Source organism: Nerophis ophidion, linkage group LG02, assembly GCF_033978795.1.
Source record: "Nerophis ophidion isolate RoL-2023_Sa linkage group LG02, RoL_Noph_v1.0, whole genome shotgun sequence".
Classification (NCBI taxonomy): domain Eukaryota; kingdom Metazoa; phylum Chordata; class Actinopteri; order Syngnathiformes; family Syngnathidae; genus Nerophis; species Nerophis ophidion.
Window position 1 is genome coordinate 42,521,079 of NC_084612.1, and position 20,788 is coordinate 42,541,866.

General features: G+C 36.5%; 1 protein-coding gene across 3 annotated transcripts in view; it reads left to right on the plus strand.

Annotated features, from left to right (window-relative positions):
* The window catches only part of LOC133541067 (serine/threonine-protein kinase BRSK2-like), a 194,491-nt gene that overhangs the window by 135,999 nt on the left and 37,704 nt on the right, over positions 1–20,788 (plus strand). For 2 of the 3 annotated variants that reach the window (XM_061884149.1, XM_061884157.1), the window contains exons 9-16: positions 4,573–4,604; positions 5,542–5,706; positions 5,838–5,935; positions 7,281–7,431; positions 12,855–12,915; positions 16,677–17,328; positions 18,234–18,282; positions 20,060–20,183. In XM_061884149.1, coding sequence (XP_061740133.1) covers positions 4,573–4,604; positions 5,542–5,706; positions 5,838–5,935; positions 7,281–7,431; positions 12,855–12,915; positions 16,677–17,328; positions 18,234–18,282; positions 20,060–20,183 — 1,332 coding nt within the window. The remainder of the gene's footprint in view (positions 1–4,572; positions 4,605–5,541; positions 5,707–5,837; positions 5,936–7,280; positions 7,432–12,854; positions 12,916–16,676; positions 17,329–18,233; positions 18,283–20,059; positions 20,184–20,788) is intronic. The other variant, XM_061884164.1, reaches the window with a different exon arrangement.

The following is a 20,788-nucleotide window of genomic DNA, read 5'->3' on the forward strand; positions in this document are numbered from 1 at the left end:
TGAATTCTTGGAGAGTGATGCTTGTCTTGCCAAAACACCAGCTAAAATTTGAGAGCATGCTCTGCAACCAGTACTGTCCATCCATAGCACGGCGCCTCTTCTATTACAAATCCTATCCTCCTTGGCGGTAAATAAATTGTTTATTACAAGCATCATTATCAGTGCCAGACTAGAGGACAAACCGATCAGGACAATACAAGAAGCCACTGTAACCGCTAAAGCTACAATGTAAAATAGAGGTGGTCCTAGGAATAGATAGATAGATAGATAGATAGATAGTACTTTATTTATTCCTTCAGGAGAGTTCCTTCAGGAAAATGTAACAATAAATGGTAATAATGACAACCGCGGTAAAACTTCCGACAGTTAGTATAAACCCCGTTTCCATATGAGTTGGGAAATTGTGTTAGATGTAAATATAAACGGAATATAATGATTTCCAAATCATTTTCAACCCATATTCAGTCGAATATGCTACAAAGACAACATATTTGATGTTAAAACTGATAAACATTTTTTTTGTTGCAAATAATCATTAACTTTAGAATTTGATGCCAGGAACACGTGACAAAGAAGTTGGGAAAGGTGGCAATAAATACTGATAAAGTTGAGGAGTGCTCATCAAACACTTATTTGGAACATCCCACAGGTGTGCAGGCTAATTGGGAACAGGTGGGTGCCATGATTGGGTATAAAAGCGGCTTCCATGAAATGCTAAGTAATTCACAAACAAGGATGGGGCGAGGGTCACCAATTTGTAAGCAAATTGTCGAACTGTTTTAGAACAACATTTCTCAACGAGCTATTGCCAGGAATTTAGGGATTTTACCATCTACGGTCTGTAAAATCATCAAAAGGTTCAGAGAATCTGGAGGAATCACTGCACGTAAGCGATGATATTACGGACCTTTGATCCCTCAGGCGGTACTGCATCAAAAACCGACATCAGTGTGTAAACGATATCACCACATGGGCTCAGGAACACTTCATAAAACCACTGTCAGTAACTACAGTTGGTCGCCACATCTGTAATTGCAAGTTAAAACTCTACTATGCAAAGCGAAAGCCATTTATCAACAACACTCAGAAACGCCGCCGGCTTCGCTGGGCCCGAGCTCATCTAAGATGGGCTGATGCAAAGTGGAAAAGTGTTCTGTGGTCTGACGAGTCCACATTTCAAATTATATTTGGAAAGTGTGGACGTGGTGTCCTCCGGAACAAAGAGGAAAATAACCATCCGGATTGTTATAGGCGCAAAGTTCAAAAGCCAGCATCTGTGATGGTATGGAGGTGTATTAGTGCCCAAGGCATGGGTAACTTACACATCTGTGAAGGCACCATTAATGCTGAATGGTCTATACAGGTTTTGGAGCAACATATGTTGTCATCCAAGCAACGTTATCATGTACGCCCCTGCTTATTTCAGCAAAACAATGCCAAGCCACGTGTTACAACAGCGTGGCTTTGTAGTAAAAGAGTGCGGGTACTTTCCTAGCCCACCTGCAGTCCAGACATGTCTCCCATCAAAAATGTGTGGCGCATTATGAACCATAAAATACGACAACAAGACCCCGGACTGTTGAACAACTTAAGCTGTACATAAAGCAAGAATGGTAAAGAATTCCACTTTCAAAGCTTCAACAATTAGTTTGCTCAGTTCCCAAACGTTTATTGAGTCTTGTTAAAAGAAAAGGTGATGTAACACAGTGGTGAACATGTCCTTTTCCAAGTACTTTGGCACGTGTTAAAGCCATGAAATTCAAAGTTAATTATTTGCAAAAAAAAAGAAAAAAAGTTTATGATTTTGAACATCAAATATCTTGTCTTTGTACTGCATTCAATTGAATATGGGTTGAAAAGGATTTGCAAATCTTTGTATTTCGTTTATATTTACATCTAACAAAATTTCCCAACTCAAATGGAAACGGGGTTTGTATTACTCGTTTAAATTAAAGTTATCGAAAAACCAAGATTAAAAACCAATCTTTGACAAACTCATGGACTGACTAGCGCAAGCTCGCTAGCTTGCTTAAATGCTAATATGAATACAAGACACTATGACATCTTTCCACCTTAAGAAACAACATACTTGACATGAACTTGTATAAGCACATTACTATCTCAATAACTAAAATGTTAAATTGTTCACATTGAGCCTGCAGTCTGTGCTGTCTTACTACAGAGTGACCAATCTACACCCAAAGGAATACGACAAAGATTAAGGTATTTTTTTTAAAACTATATTAACCGGAAGTGGACTTACATGATGTCATACAAACAAGAAATGAACCTAACTCAACACTTAATTTTCTTTTATCAATACAATTGTATCAATCTTTATCAATAAAAAATTTACAGTAGCGCACATAGGTAGTTGTGACCCCAAGATGCGAAGACAGGAAACAACGTGCAGGTAAGAAGAGTGTTTGATAGACTACAAAAACAAGTGCACATAAAGCATTGGGAAAGCAAAGCAAAAACAGAGCAATGGCATGTGTCTAACAAAGTCTGACAAAAATAAAAATATCATACCAACACCCAGATGCACACAAACTAATGATCCAGCCCCTTCTAAACAGTGAGGCTGCGCTATAAAGTCCTCTGATTAATGATTAGCGACAGGTGACTGTCCTGATCACCAATCAGAGGCAGGTGTGGTCAATCTGGTTATTGGTTTTCAGTAGCACATTCTTAGCAACATGTGAAGAAAAGGAGGGCTGAAAAATACGAACAAAAAAAGAGACTAAACCGAGAACAGACCACAAACAAGTCCAAGCTGTCACTACTACCCCAAACATGCTTTACCATAACAGAATGATCCAGCCACAAAGTGACCAAGTCTTATCGTATTGTATCCTATCCTGTCCTATTCAGGGTAATGTTTTGGTGCTTAGTATTGTTATTGATGGGTACCTTACACATTTGAATTGATACGATACCAATTTCCGGAACCTGGGAATCAATATTGCTATTAAAATATACATTTCCTGTACTTTTGTGTGCGTTCATGTGGTAATTAATAGATGTCAATTGTTTAATATTTTTATATATGTGTATATATATATATATATATATATACATATATATATATATATATGTATGTGTGTATGTATATATGTATGTATGTATGTATGTATGTATGTATGTATGTATGTATGTATGTATATATATGTATGTATGTATGTTAATATATATGTATATATGTATGTATATATATATATGTATGTATGTATATATATGTATATATGTATGTATGTATGTATATATATATATATGTATATATATATGTGTGTATATATATATACAGTATATATATGTATACATACATATATATATGTGCGTGTGTATATATATATATACATATATATATATATATATATATGTATATATATATATATATATATATATATATGTATATATTTTTAATTAACATTTAACAGTGTGCTTATAATGATAACTGTGGTGTGCAGTTGTTGTATATTGTTTACTTACACTTCTGAGTCTCCGTTGCAAGTGTTGTACAGTAAACTTTGCATGCAGTTGCAGTTTTAAGACATCATTTGGCAGTAGAGTATAGAGTATGGTGTGTTGCCGTAGCCAGGATGTAGTCTTTGCCATTATGTTGAATGTGCCAGTCTTGTATTTTGTTGAAACAAACTGTTTATACTTTAAGTATTGTACTTACATTACACACCAGCCTGTTTAAATGTAATGTGTATCATTGTTTTAGTTTTGTCACATTTGGAGGCGTTGAAATACCCATGTAAAATTGCTAATGCTAGTTAGTATATAAGCATATGGCATATTCAATGTAAATGAGCATCGAGGTAGGGCATTTTCTATTAGGCATGTTTTCTTTGTTGGCATGGAAAATTGCAATATTACTTAGCGGCAGTCCGGTTGAGTTGGCTCTGAGTGCTTGATTGCATGTTTCCGCGCCAAGTGCCTGAGCCAGTGCCGAGTCTGCATCCGAACGTGATGTCACATGCAACAAAGGTACCGAAGTATGGTACTGTTTGAGTTTACGTGAACTGGTATCTGGTCGTGCCAATGAAATTTGGTCGGTACGTATAAAAGTACACAATTTGTTACCCAGTTTCTTTTTCTTGTTGTTATTATTACAAAATGTGTTTCTTTTGTTATTGTTTACAAACTCAGATAATATGTTTGTGGATACAGGAGATCAAAAGTGTAGTTTTGGTTAATATGGCAGCTATTTACATTGTTGTGCATTGTATATTTTGGTCTAATTGAAAAGTGTGCTTGTTTTATGACTGATTTGTATATGACAACTTTAACATTTAATCTGAGTTGATTTATAACAATAATAACAAATTCAAAATTTAAAAATTAAATAAACTTCATAAAAGTGTGTTCACATTTATTTACTTGTTAAAAAAACACTTTAACTTCCACAATCTATTGTCAAAGTATCAGATTCGGACTCTGAAAAAAATCAGATCGGCATCGGAAACTAAAGATGCAGATTTTTTCATCCCTAGTAAAGTGTTATTATTCATGACAGGCTTGAATTGGTTAGCTGAAGTTTTTTCTTTTTTTCTTGTGTTTCAGTTAGAGGATATCCAGCAGCATACATGGTATCTGTAAGTAGCCCAACCTGCCCAGGACTCTGCAATGAAAGTTTCCATGTTACACCCTGACATTGTTGTGTCATTTATGTTACAAATGGGTGCATATTTGTTTACATGTGTTTGTTTTGAAAAGCCCAGTTAATGCAGTGTTTCTCAAATATTTTCTGTCATGATCTTCCTGCAGAACAGACATTCCCGCAACACCCCTAAATTTGATTGCCATTGAGAACTTGATATGTTTTTATTTATTCATCTGTACAATGCACTGTTTAATTTACATTCTTTATACACGCCGCTGACGACAACTCCTTTATTTCCTTTCACAAACTTCTCTATCTCTGAGCATCTGTTAGCTCTGTACATACAGTATGTTCCATTCTACCTACTACTCCTACTGGGTAGAACAGGAAACCTGTTGATTCGATTGTGTATTGTTCTAACATGAATACTAGAGGTTGGACACAAATAATGAAAATCTCCCCTGCTGCTATTTGATGTAATACAACATTATCCTTTTCCTTTCACTTTTAGGTCTTTATTTTCTGTTAGCTAACACAACAGCATTATGTTGGTCCTCATTATATTGTTAACAACATGAATTGATCATTAATGAGATGTACTATTAGACATTACTCTAAATTGCTTTTTCACCTATAATCCATAAGATATATAGATATATTAGCATATATTGATGTATATTGGATATCTTTAACCAGATTTTATGTACAAAATGATCATGATTGAAATGATGATTCATGGTTAATAACAAAATCTATCAAAGTGGCCATTATCCTTTAATTTTTTGTGTATGCGACCCTCACTAGATGAAGTTGAGACACTAATGTTATAAGATTATAAGATTGACACTGTCCGTTCAAGATCGATTAAAGACGGACATTGGAAAACAAATTTTGAACGTGGTGACTGACTTCCATGTGTTGTGTGGCAGAGCGGGAAAGAATGAACCTGAGCCTGAACAGCCCGTCCCCAGGAAAGTGTCTATCAGAATGCTGGCGACAGCAGAAGAGATCGATCCTGATGTGCTCGAGAGCATGCACTCTCTCGGCTGTTTCAGGGATAAGGATAAACTGACCAAAGACCTGCTGTCTGAAGAGTGAGTGACAACAAGCCAACATTGATAAAGAAACAGAAGATGGAGTTTGAAAAAAATAAGAAACTTCATTTGTCTTGTCTTAGTAGTTCTGCTAGCAAGATCTTAGCTATGCATCTTCCTTCTATTCTTAGGGACAATCAGGAAAAGATGATCTACTTCCTTCTACTCGATCGCAAGGAAAGATATCCAAGCCATGAGGACCAGAATCTCCCACCGCGCAATGAGATTGGTACAGTAATCCAAACATGCAAAAGTGGAAGATGTGTGCATAAAAAAATGGTGATGTAACGGTGCACTATAATTTCAGTTCCATGGTTTGGTTCATTATGAGTACAGAAACAAATATAAAACACAAAACTGTTTACCTTTGGTGAAAATAACTTGAATATTTTTTTAGAATTAAGTATATAAAACAAACTGCGGGGAGGCACTTGTTCACTTAATAAAACGATTATGTTTAAAGTAAAGATTTCTTTCATTTGTAAAATTTTGAGTTTTTCCTTTTTTTGACCACTTTCATCTCGTAAAATATTTTGTCAAATTCTGCTTTTTTTTAATTAAAAAATGCAGTGTTTACACACAACCTTTTTTTACATTTACTTACTTTGTAATGCAAATTTGAAACCCATTGTATGTAAATCTATACCCTTTTCTCATATTGAGACTTTTTAGGTATGTGTTTTCTTTTATCTTGTAAAGAGCTAAGTCATATCCCATATTCTAACCTTCTTCTTCTCACTTTTTGACATTTTTTACTCAAAATATTTTTTTAAATATGTGTTTTCTTTTATCTTATAAAGAGCTAAGTATTTTCCCATAGTTTAACTTTTTTCTTTTAACTTTTCGACATTTTCAAGTCAAAAGACACCCTTTTTATACAAAATAACATATTTTCTTGCAATAGAACAATTTCTTGTCATATATTTCTTGATTGATTGATTGAAACTTTTATTAGTAGATTGCACAGTATAGTACATATTCCGTACAATTGACCACTAAATGGTAACACCCGAATAAGTTTTTTAACTTGTTTAAGCCGGGGTCCACGTAAATCAATTCATGGTATTCTGACTTCTCAAAATCACAAAAATGATTAAGGTTTATTCTTTTTGTAAAGTAAATGATGCAGAAACGTACATCCATAGGAATGTGAAGGGTGTGAATGATTATTTTATTTGTAGTAAAGTTTGCTGTTGATTGTTTTAATGTTCTTCATCTCTACTGAACAATGGCGGCACACTACTTCCATCCTATCCACTTGTCTTTATTTACGGGAAGGCGGAGTGTTCTCAAACAGGAGATTTTTACCACAAAGGGCTTTCCCTGCTGTGGCTTCTCTTTGGCCTGAAACGCTTCTTCTAAAGTATTGAAAGCTCTGTACAAATAAATGTGATGAAGAATACATGTCGCCCGATTGTAGCTGAGATAGGCACCAGCGCCCCCCACGCCCCCAAAAGGGAATAAGCGGTAGAAAATGGATGGATGGATGGAATACATGTACCATTACACAGCTGAAACTTGATCGTTCCTGTCCTGAATATTCATGTCCTTGTCCTGCCAACACTACCAAGCAGACCCTCCCAGGAAGCGAGTGGACTCGCCCATGCTGAGTCGTCACGGGAAGCGAAGACCAGAGAGGAAGTCGATGGAGGTTTTAAGTGTCACAGAAGGAGGATCACCTGTACCGGTACGACGAGCCATGGACATGGCAACTCACGGTCAGAGGTAAATACACAAAATATGTTTACATTTGGTCAGCCTTGTTGTTTTTTGACAAAGGTCAGTGAAAAAGTTGTGAAATCAATACCATACTGGTTGGTGAGAAAACTTTTTTTTTTTTAAACCTTCAGAGTTTTAAATTTGAGCTTTGACAAAGTTTCACCATACAAAGTTTACCCCGTACAAGGAACAGTACAATGCAAATGTCAGGGTCGTGCACCAATTTTAGTTTTTTGTACAGCATCTCGCTCTAAACTTCAAATCCCTTACCGACAATCTTGACTTATGTAACCTCTTGTGCCATACAGGTTATGCTCCATTCATGTTAATACTATACTGTTTGTGGTATGCTTGTTTAAATTATGTTTATTCAGTTCGTGGTTTTAACATACACCATAGTTGTTATCCCTAAGCATGTATATAAGAATACACTTATAATAATGAAACACATTTATATAGAACTTTTCTAGGTCCTCAAAGGATTAATTTTTCAAAGCGGTATTAATCTTCAAAATGTTCATGTTGTCCTATTTAGAATTAATATACAGTTGGAAGAGGATTCATATGACCCCATTCGTCACGGTTTATCCGACACATGAAACGGTACAAATTATGGGAGAGTTCTATCCACTTTAGCCACTGGACGGTAGTAGAGTGTTTTTTGTGGCAATTCCAACTTTTACCACAAAGTCAGTTGCTGTGCAAAGTGGCGCTTTGCATAATTTTTAGCAGACTGTGTTGCAAAATTATTAACCCTCACTCTTTATCTCATGATAGTTTCACAAAGGAAAGGGGCAATATGAATCCCCTCCCTGCTGTATTTATTTATATATTGATATTTTATAAGGATTTAAGGAATTCAATTGTTATACCAGCACACACGAGATCGCATAAAATTCAGTATTCGATGTCTCAGATTTAGCCAAATAAGTGGCTCAAGAACAATAGTGTGTACATACTAATTTAATTCGAGTTGGATTACATAGAGTAGATGCTATGGATTATAAATGGAATAGAATAAATGGAAAAATAGAATAGATAGTGATCTAGTCGTGCAAATATAAAAACAAACACAGCAAACTCAATAAAAAGCCCAGGTCAGCACAACAGGGAGTTGTGTGCAAGTTAAGTATTCTTTGTGCAAAAATAGGGAGGCAAGTTAGACTCAAGTGTGTTTTTTGGATGGCTGTGTGGGTTGTGTGGGTTGTTGGTATCAATTGCTGTGGAGCACCATCAGAGTTCAGACGGAAGCTGTTCCTCAGTCTGGATTCTTTGCAGTCTTCTGCCTGAGGGGATGGGATCAAGGAGAGGGTGTGAAGGGTGGGTGAGAATCCTTGGGGATGCAGAGAGCCCTCTTTTTGCATCTGCTAATTAAGATGTTTGTGGTGGGCTGCTCTCCACAATATCCGAGTAGCATTTCACTTGTTCTATATGGTAAATCAGGGGTATCAAACACGGTTACACTGAGGGCCACATCGCAGTTATGGCTGCCCTAATAGGGCCTCTGTAACAGTATATAATGTACGAATATAAATGTGGAAGAATTCACTTCATGATATTACAAACCCCATTTCCACATGAGTTGGGAAATTGTGTTAGATGTAAATATAAACGGAATACAATGATTTGCAAATCCTTTTCAACCCATATTCAGTTGAATGCACTACAAAGACAAGATATTTGATGTTCAAACTCATAAACTTTATTTTCTTTTGAAAATAATAATTAACTTAGAATTTCATGGCTGCAACACGTGCCAAAGTAGTTGGGAAAAGACATGTTCACCACTGTGTTACATCACCTTTTCTTTTAACAACTCTCAATAAACGTTTGGTAACTGAGGAAATTAATTGTTGAAGCTTTGAAAGTGGAATTCTTTCCCATTTTTGTTTTATGTAGAGCTTCAGTCGTTCAACAGTCCGGTGTCTCCGCTGTCGTTTTTTACGCTTCATAATGCGGCACACGTTTTCGATGGGAGACAGGTCTGGACTGCAGGCGGGCCAGGAAGGTACCCGCACTCTTTTCTTATGAAGCCACGCTGTTGTAACACTCGTCTTGCTGAAATAAGCAGGGGCGTCCATGATAACGTTGCTTGTTCCAAAACATGTATGGACATTTCAGCATTAATGGTGTCTTCATAGATGTGTAAGTTACCCATGCCTTGGGCACTAATACACCCCCATACCATCACAGATGCTGGCTTTTGAACTTTGCGCCTGTAACAATCCAAATGGTTATTTTCCTCCTTGTTCTGTAGGACACCACGTCCTCTGTTTCCAAATAGAATTTGAAACGTGGACTCCTCAGACCACAGAACACCTTTCCACTTTGCATCAGTCTGTCTAAGGTGAGCTCGGGCCCATCCAAGCGGAAGGCGTTTCAGGATATTGTTGATAAATGGGTTTGGCTTTGCATAGTAGAGCTTTAACTTGCACTTACAGATGTAGAGACCAACTGTGGTTACTGACAGGGGTTTTATGAAGTGTTCCTGAGCCCATGTGATGATATCCTTTACACACTGATGTCGGTTTTTGATGCAGTACCGCCTGAGGGATCAAAAGTCCATAATATTATCGCTTACGTGCAGTGATTTCTCCAGATTCTCTGAACTTTTTGATGATTTTACGGACCGTAGATAGTAAAATCCCTAAATTCCTTGCAATAGCTCGTTGAGAAAGGTTGTTCTAAAACTGTTCGACAATTTGCTTACAAATTGGTGACCCTCACCCCATCCTTGTTTGTTAACTACTTAACATTTCATGGAAGCTGCTTTTATACCCAATCATGGCACCCAACGGTTCCCTATTAGCCTGCACACCTGTGGGATGTTCCAAATAGGTGTTTGATGAGCATTCTTTAACTTTATCAGTATTTATTGCCACCTTTCCCAACTTCTTTGTCACGTTTTGCTGGTATCAAATTCTAAAGTTAATGATTATTTGCACAAAAAAACAAAACAAGGTTTATCAGTTTTAACTTCAAATATGTTGTCTTTGTAGCATATTCAACTGAATATGGTTTGAAAACAATGTGCAAATCATTGTATTTAATTTATATTTACATCTAACACAGTTTCCCAACTCATATGGAAATGGGGTTTGTATAAAATTAATTGCTGTGCATTTGATTATTATATTTTTAAAACATACACTGTAAAAAAAAAAAAATCAGTAAAAAAAATAAAATAAAACTGGCAGCTGAGTCGCCACAACTTCACTGTAAAATGTACAATGGTTTTTACAGCATATTACTGTAAATGGAAAAACGGTACTGTATTTTTTTTTTACTGTAAAATCCTGACAACTGATCTGCCAGTTTTTTTACTGTAATATGTTTTGTCATTTCTACAGTGTACAATTTGATGAATAACTTGCTTTGATATAACTCAAGCATTTATGTATTTGTCTTTAATTTTAAAAAGTTTGAAATTAATGATAGTATTATATTTGTTGCATTATTAGATCAAGTTTAAAACATACACAATAGCATGCAATACATGTATTTCTGTCTGTCGCAATGACAATATTACATTTAGTAAATTATAAAATGCTTTATTGACTCATACTATTTTATGGCTTTCGTGGGCCGCATTAAAAGAGGTGGTGGGTCAAATCTGGTCCCTGGTTTTTGAGTTCAACACCTGTGTTGTAAATGATGCATTTTATACATGGAGTTTCATCCACAGTGTACACCTCAGAAAAACCGTAAAAGTTGATCTGGCTGTTGTTTTGTTTTGCAGACACAAGAGTTGTGAATGTTTTACAAAAACAATGTGTTCAAGAAATACAAAAATATTAAGTAAACAATTGTGTCCACCTAACACGTTCCTCTGCCCAAAGTCACCAGACAAAGCCACTTAACTCAAAGCAGGATTCTTTTTTCATGTGTATTTTCTCAGAAATGCTTAGTGTTTTGAAATGTTTTTGCAACAGGGGTTGATAGAAAAAAGTTATTTGTGTTGAAGTGCACCCATCCTAAAGCATTCCAATTCAAACAAGAGCCTTGAAAAAACTATGAACTGTTCAAAAAAGCAGATCAACTGTGACAAATATGACGGACTCTCCTCTGGACCTGTACCATGTTGTGTGCAATGTGGTCAAAATGTTTATATAGGTTTGACACCAAATACAGACAGCGATACAAATGTAGGCAAACAAGAGTCTGCAACAAAGGCTCTCTTACAGCAGAATAGTTCACAACACAATACATCTAAACCAGTGTCTTTTGGAAGACTAACCACCTAAAGGCGACAATGCAATTACAAAAAAAAACACAAAAAATAGAACCATTATAAGGTAACAAGAGCAACAGAACAAAAAGGGAAACAAATACTTGGCTAGTAACTTGAATAAGCCAGGACAGAGCAACAAAACACACAAGCGGGCAGGCCAAGTAGTAATAAACCCAAAAAAACACTGAGAGAGCGCAGACTTCCGCCAGGCCCTACCTCTCAATAGTAAAAAAAAGTCTTAAATCCAGACAATGATACAGATCAGCCATGGCATTTAAACACTTGTTCCTAATCCCATTTCTGACATTTCCTGAAAGTTTCATTGAAATCCGCCCACAACTTTTAGAGCTATCTGTAGCGGAATGAAAGAAACGGAATGAGCTTCTTTTCAGTTATCCACTATCTTTGTATGTATGAGTAGAGGCGGGGCCACAAGCATATACACAGAGATGTTGAAGCTAGTAAAGTAAACATAAGGTAAATGGTAAATGGTTGTACTTGTATAGTGCTTTTCTACCTCTTTTTAAGGAGCCCAAAGCGCTTTGACAGTATTTCCACATTCACCCATTGACACACATTCACACACTGATGGCGGGAGCTGCCATGCAAGGCGCTAACCAGGACCCATCTGGAGCAAGGGTGAATTGTCTTGCCCAAGGACACAACGGACGTGACTAGGACGGTAGAAGGTGGGGATTGAACCAGTAACCCTCAGATTGCTGGCACGGCCACTCCCCCAACTTCGCAACAGTCATCCACTATATTTAATTGTCTCTCTCAGGCTGCCAGCATACACACACACAGAAACGTAAATAAAGTAACTTAGTAGAAATGATCTTGATCAGCCCCAAATTATAATATTTTTTTTGTTTTTTTACCTCTTTTCTGACATTTCTGGAGAGTTTCATGAAAATCCTGAGTTAATTTACTCACAGCAACAATTACAAAACCTCCCGGTGGAGATGATAAAATTGGCATAATCTGGAACTGGAAGTATACGAAATCCAATGGTAGCACTGGCAGTAGTAAGGAGATTATCCTAACTTTATCAAGCCATCAGTGTTTTGTGTGTTGTATTTTCTTGAACATGTCCATTGTATGTATTGTTTGTATAATTATGAACATGTACATTGTGTGGGTTCTTAATGAACTGTTTGATTAATGAATTATGTCGACTGATAAAAGTGTTTGTTTTTAGGTCACGGTCCATCAGTGGGGCGTCCTCTGGTCTTTCCATCAGTCCTCTCAGTAGTCCCAGGGTAAGCATATTTTGGTCCATGATTGTTTGCCGACACTTAGCAACTAGCTAAGCTGTTCTGGCTGACATACAAATAAATATGTACCGATATTTGTATGTCAGCAAGTCATCAGCAGCTCATACACTCCATCATTAGCCTGCGTGACAACATACAACTTCAATTCAGTATAAAACTTGTTTTGTCCTTAAGACACCAAATGTTCAATACACTGTCTTTATTCAGCGTTGTATGTAGTGCAGTGTTAGAAAAATACAGTGTTACTTTGGGATATAACTAATGCAGCTTGTACCTCGTAAAACTGCGCCGCCCAATGAAATAAATTTAAAGCAATTTATTCCCCCACAAAAGAGCACAATTTTAACATGTAACATGCCTTTTTAAAAATAAAACACTCAAAGATAAATATTATATGAAAAACAATCTAACAGATTATACTACAAACAACTGCTGTAGTTTTATGAAGTAATGTAATAATAATGTACAGTATTTACCGGAGAGAGTGAACTTCTACAGTATCTCCTTCCAACTGTTTTTTCATCAAACACACCATCAGCAGCTTGCCAATATTTAATGAATAAGTGTCCACCGTTTAGGTATTATTTTAACTTCCTTGGCCGGCGTTAATTAATTTTCCTTCAGCATGGTGTAGACCGGCAATGCTACGCTCCAAATGCATCACCAAGTCTGCACACGCTTGTTCATGTTTCACTTACCTATCAAGGATGAAATTAGCAAGTTTGACGTAAGACGAAAAAAATATTCTCCGCCTTCAATCGTCTCCATCTTTCAAAAGCATCCTGATAGAAATCCTCGTTCTGTTCCTGGCTTTGTGATGAATAGGTTGAGAATCGTAATGATGCCTTTTAGATTTACTAAGATCTGACATGTTTAGTAACTTCACCAGTGGCAGGAACTAGACGAAAACGGTGGATGTTGACATACTCACAGACTTTCTAATTGGTTTAAACGGTAGAGGGCGGGGCATTGAGATGAAAACAATAACAATATTTTGGGGCTGTAAATCTAATTTTGATATGAGCATATCCCAGCTGAACTTTCGTTTTCAGTTATAAAGGTATTTGAAAATATCATGATTTATTAATGCTTTTTGACATATCAGGGCCATTTAATGATGACTTGACATGAAATTATTACATATGCCACCTTTAACTGAACTAAAATCACAACATATTTGATATATGTGAAGTAGCAATTTATTGATAGTTTTATAAACATATTGATAAAACTATTAACACTTTACAGTGAGAACTGAGAACCTATCTGATTGATAGTTTTAAACTCCAGTTCGATGATGGTTTAATAAATAAAAGTCATCGCAGGACTTATCTTATCTTATAGCTAGTCCCATGAGGAACTTTTAGTCGCATTTGGTACTGCCGACGTTCTGGTATGATTCTAACTTACATTTAAAACAGTTCCTTGGAGTCTAAATTATATGTATTAGATATTATTTGGTGTCAAAGTTGTGTGAATTCTGTTCCAAAGTAAACATTTTTAGAATTTCTGCAAGATATTTGTTTGTGGAGGCGTTCCCTGATTGCGATTGAAACCATCCACGCCCTGCCCGCTCCAAAAGCATCTAAGCATGTATTTTTTATAGTTTACAGTTAATATGTATATTTAAGATGAACATCACCACTATTTTTTTTCAGTCAGGGTGAAAAATAAACTTGTATAGATTCGCCAGCCACAATTTTAGGTTGACCTGCCCACTTGTTGATCGATATAGCGCTGCATCATAAAAAGCTGCATTTACCAGCATTTATGTGACTGCATGTCGCACGTCTGTATTATTTTGAGCATGCCAAAATTGGATTAAAATAAAACTTTTGACTGCCTTCTCATGTGATTCCTTATTACAAGTTGTAATATTGTTGTCCTTGAACGTCGGAGTTCAGTGGTTTGTGGACAAACAAATATGGAAGTATTTATTTTATAGACATAAAGCAGATGAGAAGGAATGAAACGAGTAGGTATGTACGGACGTTCCAGCAGCAATCTTGCTCTGCAAAAGGGAAGAAAGATTGCCGAATCCGCCTGTCCAGAATGACCACATACTGTATGTATGTCCGCCTCATTGTGACATAGAAATGTAGCCAATCTTAAAAAAGTACTCCAAAACCCAGCAGTCAGAAACATCCTAAACTTTCTGCAAGCTCATGCGCAAATGCATGAACCTCTTTATGTGATGCTTTGGCAATGTTTAGACGAGTATCCAACATTGTAAAAGCATTTATAACTTACAAATAATGGAAATCATCAAGTTTATGACATCAAAGTAATGCCATTTTACACTTCTAGTTTATGTTTAATTTGGGCCTTGATCCGCTTGGATGTTTGAACTGAAAGACTACTATCCACCAAAAAATTTGATAAGATGCAAATTTCCAATGTAAACACACACTTGAGTTGTGTGAATTGACGCCAGACAATTCTTAATTAAAGCAGTTGTCACACATGCTTACCATATACTGCTGCCACAAAAGCACACTGCTCAGTCATTCCACAGCGTTGCGTATGCATGGTAACACATGCATGTACTCTGCTATTTTGGGTGCAGGGTTATGCTTCCTTTTAGCTTTTACTGGTTGACTTGCTCATGGTTTGGGGATGTACCAATGTGTCAGGCTGTTGTTAGTGTGCTGGACTTGACAAAACTACAAACATATCCAGTGATGGATTGTACCAAGCATGCTATTTCAGCAAAATGAAATTCTACTTCTAGTAATCAGCAGGTGGAAAACAGAGGTTAACAACAATGATGCTGTGTAAAGTAAAACTCCTGAGAGGAAGAGATTAATTTTAATTATTGAGTGTTGACACCAAGTGATCTTTTTTCTTATTATTTTCAACACTTTTAAATAACTAAAATGTAGAGTTTAGGGATTTTGAAGTAATTCTCCAGAATGTAAAAATAACCTATTAGAACTACCCTTGTGAAATGTGTGATCTTTTAAGTTGTGTTTGGTCGGGTGACCACCATACCTGTACTTTAAAGGAAGGGGACAAAATACAAACCATAAAACTGCTTAACTTCTTTGTGATTTAAAATTAAACATAACAATCTGAAAACAAGCAGGAAATTTTACAATAATTACAATCTTGTGAATTTAGCATTTTTTCAAATCTTCTACAATATCAAATGTTTTGCACCAAAATTCTTACTTTTTCATAATATTACAATTTTCATCTTGTTAAATTGCAATAATAATTTCTTATAAAAAAACTTTTTAACAACTTTCGGGCTCTTTTCTTTTATCTAAAGAGTGCTATGATTTTCTTGTAAAATTGGGACTTTCATCTTGTAAAAAAGTGTTTTTGTCCTTTTTTGACTTTGTAGAGATTGTTCTTTATTTTTTTACTTTAGTTTAGTAAAATTCCTTTTTGGTTAAAGTGTAGCAATTTACTGAACTAAAAGCTGGAGTAAATGCATCTATCGTTGGTGATTGTTTGTCACTGTGACAGAAAGTGTAGTTCCAGGCCAGCTGGTTTGATCTTGGTGCATCTTGACTGCCACCATGAATGCTCCACTGCTGTCTCCTGATTGGCTGATTATCACTGTGCTAATTGCATGTTTTTTCTTTCTTTCTCACAATCTCACCGCCTCCTGCCTGCTCTACTTCTGCACCCATCTTTGTTTCATTTCCTGCTGTGTTGTATTTCTGGGAATGAACTTTGATTGGGCCACACTTTCTCTTGGCTGACTGTCATCATTTTCACCGGTGCATGAAAAATCACAGCCAAACCGGCGGTTTTTCATCCCACCCCAATCCCCAGACCTGTGTCAGTCCCCCAATTGCAGCCCCACACACTCCCTTGAGATTCGTCTTAACGGGTTGGGTCCTCGCACCCCCAACTCCTTCCATCCAAAAATGGGGTCCCCGCTCATGCACCCTCGCACTCAGACCCTCCCTGCCAAATCCAAAGTGTCCGAGAAACCACTGCAGACCACCAGGTCCAACCCGCTCCCCAGCCCAGCCCAGACTCCTTTTAAGTCTGAACCTTCTACACCCAACCAGCCTCTAAAGCCCTGTATCCCCAACAGTCCCTGTGTGAGGCGCCACTCTCCCCTTACTGTGGCCCCTAAGATCTCCATTCTTCTGTCCCCTGTGCCTCCCATGTCCCCCATGCGCCGCCACCACCTCCACCCTGACCACAATGGCAAATCTTTCCCCAATACGCAGGTGACCCCCCATCCTTCCCCCAGAGGGAGTCCTCTTCCCACCCCTAAAGGTACCCCGGTTCACACACCAAAGGACAGCCCGACTGGAACACCCAGTCCAACGCCACCCCCCAGCCCATCCATCGGGGGATTGCCTTGGAGGACTCGCCTCAACTCCATCAAAAACAGCTTCCTAGGCTCGCCTCGGTTCCATCGTCGGAAAATGCAAGGTAGAGTTTGGTGGAACAGGATTCTGTTGATCACAGAAAGCATAACGTATTGAGATTTGCTCTTAAATTAATAAAGAGCACAAAATAACCAAATAATTGAGCTGATACAACAGTGAAGCAAAACTGTTAATTAAACTGAAACTACAACACGTCTGTGGATGGAAGCTATGGTGTGATTGACAGGTTGACGGACCAGTAATGACCATCTGGAACCATCTGCAAACGCTCACTAACTAACAAGCAGTACATGACCAGCAGTGTCATAACGTGCTTTTGGTGACGATGCAAGACAACCTAGCACATGATACAACTACAGTGTTCCCTCCATGATTTTGGGGTAACGTTTAAACCCCCCAGAGGTAACTGAAGCAGAGTCAATATTAATTTTATGATTTTTATGAATATTATATGCATTAAAATTCTTCCTAAGCTTTCCACACAGCCATTACACAAACTTGTATACACATCCTCCGTTTTAAAACACTTTATATATTCTAAAACCGAGGTCATTTTAAATGGATACTCAAATATCGATGTCTTCAATTTAAAATCTGTGATGCCCTGATACAACAGTGTATGAACCGCAAAGTGGCAAGGGTACTCTGTGCCAGGTTTTATCTTTGTAGTCATTGATTCAGCAGAAAGAGTGTTTACGCTAAACATGCAGTATTGTAGAAGTGTTCTAGTGTTGGTGTGACAGGTGTATTTTATACACAAAATGAGTTGAGATCAGGAGTACTTTCTTAAAACGACAGTACTCAATTGTGTGTTTCATGGGGACATTAACACTCTGTGGGGTCACAATGCTTGATGCTTGACAGGGGTTCAAACACTTATTTCCTTCACTGTGTATGATGAACATGAAATCAAAATATGCACTTTAACTTGATTATTTTATTCCACAGTTCCCACACAAGAGGACCTGTCCAGTCTAACCCCTGACTCTTCTCCCGAGTGAGTGTTACAGTAATGTACAAATAAAAAAAGGTTCATAATAGAACACTAAAATGTTTCATAATCTTTGTTAGCTCTGTGTTTTTGAGTTAAATGTTTTGTGACCTGCAAGTGAGCTAAATATTTGTAACTTTTATGTCTGGTGTTGGGGTGTCATGATCCGATATTGATATCGGTTCAAAATTAGCAACAACAGGTATCAGAGGATATCGGCTTGAATCTAAAATCTCTGATACAAGCACGTTTACCTGTGCAAAGCTGGACAGCAAGGTAACATCAACATGTCCTCCAATGAGCACACAAAATGTATAATTTTTTTTTTTAATTAAGTCAATAATAAGGGGTAACATGGAGGCTATACTGTATACTGTGTACACAACAGCAAAGCACAAATCATTGTAAAACACGACATTGGTCAAAATGAACAAGTATCAAAATATATATAATTACATATTACATACATATACAAAGTCTCCAAAGTGAAGTGTATTACAAAGTGTCTAATATCAAACGTGTCTTCAGAAGCATAAATCTGTCAGAGGATTAGTGTTTTTTATGACTTCTATAGTTCCAGTACTCCCATAGAGTAATTTCATATGATCAAGCCTTTTCTAACATTCCACTGTACAAACACTATTTATATATTTATGTACTATGATTTGTGATGATATCGTATTTGATTATTATCGGTATTGGCCAATAATTAAGGCTCCATCTTCGATATTGTATCGCAGGTGAAAAAGTTGCATCGGGACAGCTCTCGTCACATTTTTAGATTTTAATATACAGGTAACTGTAACAGAGTAATACTTTCAGCATATGTAAATATGTGTTTACGTATTTGGTGGTAGCTAGAAGGTATAGTATCATTTAGATGTTCAACAATACTAGTACCAAATCAATACTTCTGAAAAAGGGACGATGCTTAAACGGTGCTCGAACCTGAACTAAAAAATAGAGAAACAATCACAATTTGTTTAGAAACAATCACAATTTGTTTAAAAACAATGTATTGTTTATTTTGAAGGGTTTTTGGCATGCAGGTTGATTTTGATTTTAATTAAAATACTTTAAAAACGTAAATAAAATGTTCAGTGATACAGTTAACAATATGGAGTACAAAAAAATTGCTTTTACAAGCACTTTACTTTAGTTTGACAGACATGATTTAGCGTGCAGCGCTTTTATTGTGAAGGCAGGGATTGGGCTGTTGGTCATTTGGACTCTTGACGGCTGCTGTGTTTTGACGAGAGACAAAGCTGTGTTCAGACTAGAGATAAGGCTCTATCCAGATAATAAGTACCTGTTGACTTCCTGCTTTTTGCCCTTTCTTCACATGGTGCTGCACAGCATCAGCATCATTTAGCAAGACCCTCAGTCACACTTGTATTGTACTGTTGAAGTTCACAATTTCCAGGTTTGTAAATGCAACTTGCTCATTTTAACCATGACTGGTACATTCTAAGAACATTTTGTGTGTTTGTTGACCTGAAGACGGTTACCGATACAATTTAAAAAGAATGTTAGACTATGTGTCCCTGTCTGGTTTGTGGCATTAATGTGTCTTTTAGCACCCAAGTGAGGCACCGATAAACACTTTTTTTTTTTTGGTTACTACTGTGTACTTTAACACCGGTGCCATTAAGGAACTGAGTTTCAGTACCCATCCCTTGTAGCTACTGTAAAAAAAAAACATAATTGCATTGGTGGTACACTACACTTAGTTAAAACATATTAACTTAGTGATGAATCTCATGTCATGTGTTCTTTTCTGCAGACTTGCAAAAAAATCCTGGTTTGGTAACTTCATTAACCTGGAAAAAGAGGAACAGATATTCATCGTGATCAAGGACAAACCTCTCAGCTCCATAAAAGCAGACATTGTCCACGCTTTCCTCTCTGTAGGTTTACGTTTGTCTCTTTATTTTGTGCATGTTATACAACACTGATTCACTTGTTACACCATGTACATGCAGAAACGTATTAATGGTGTGGGGTCACTTTGAAATTATTTACCTGTCAATTTATCAAACATGCTAATATTGATCCGATGAAGGTGTATATATGGAAAGCTATTAAATAAATATAAAGAAAAAAACATGAAATAGCTTTATGGTAAAGGTGACAAATGGACTTTCATGGTATTGTTTCTTTCTATTCCCTGTTAAAATGATTATTATTTTTGGTAGTAGTTGTAGTAGTAGTAAGAGTAGTAGTAGAAGTAGTAGTAGTGTTATTCTTATTATTATCAGTATTGGTGTTATTATTATTATTCACTATTATAGTAGTTTGTTTTTTGATATTATTGGTATTATTATTTACTATCAATACTAATGTTAAATACTATTGTTATTATAAATAGTTTTCTTTTAAAAAGTAATAGTTATTATTGTTGTTTTTTTATTTTATTTTTGTTTTGTTATTTACTCATATTATTTAAAAACATGTTTATTAAACTTTGGTATTATTATTATTATATTTACTATTAAAGTTAGTATTATTCCTT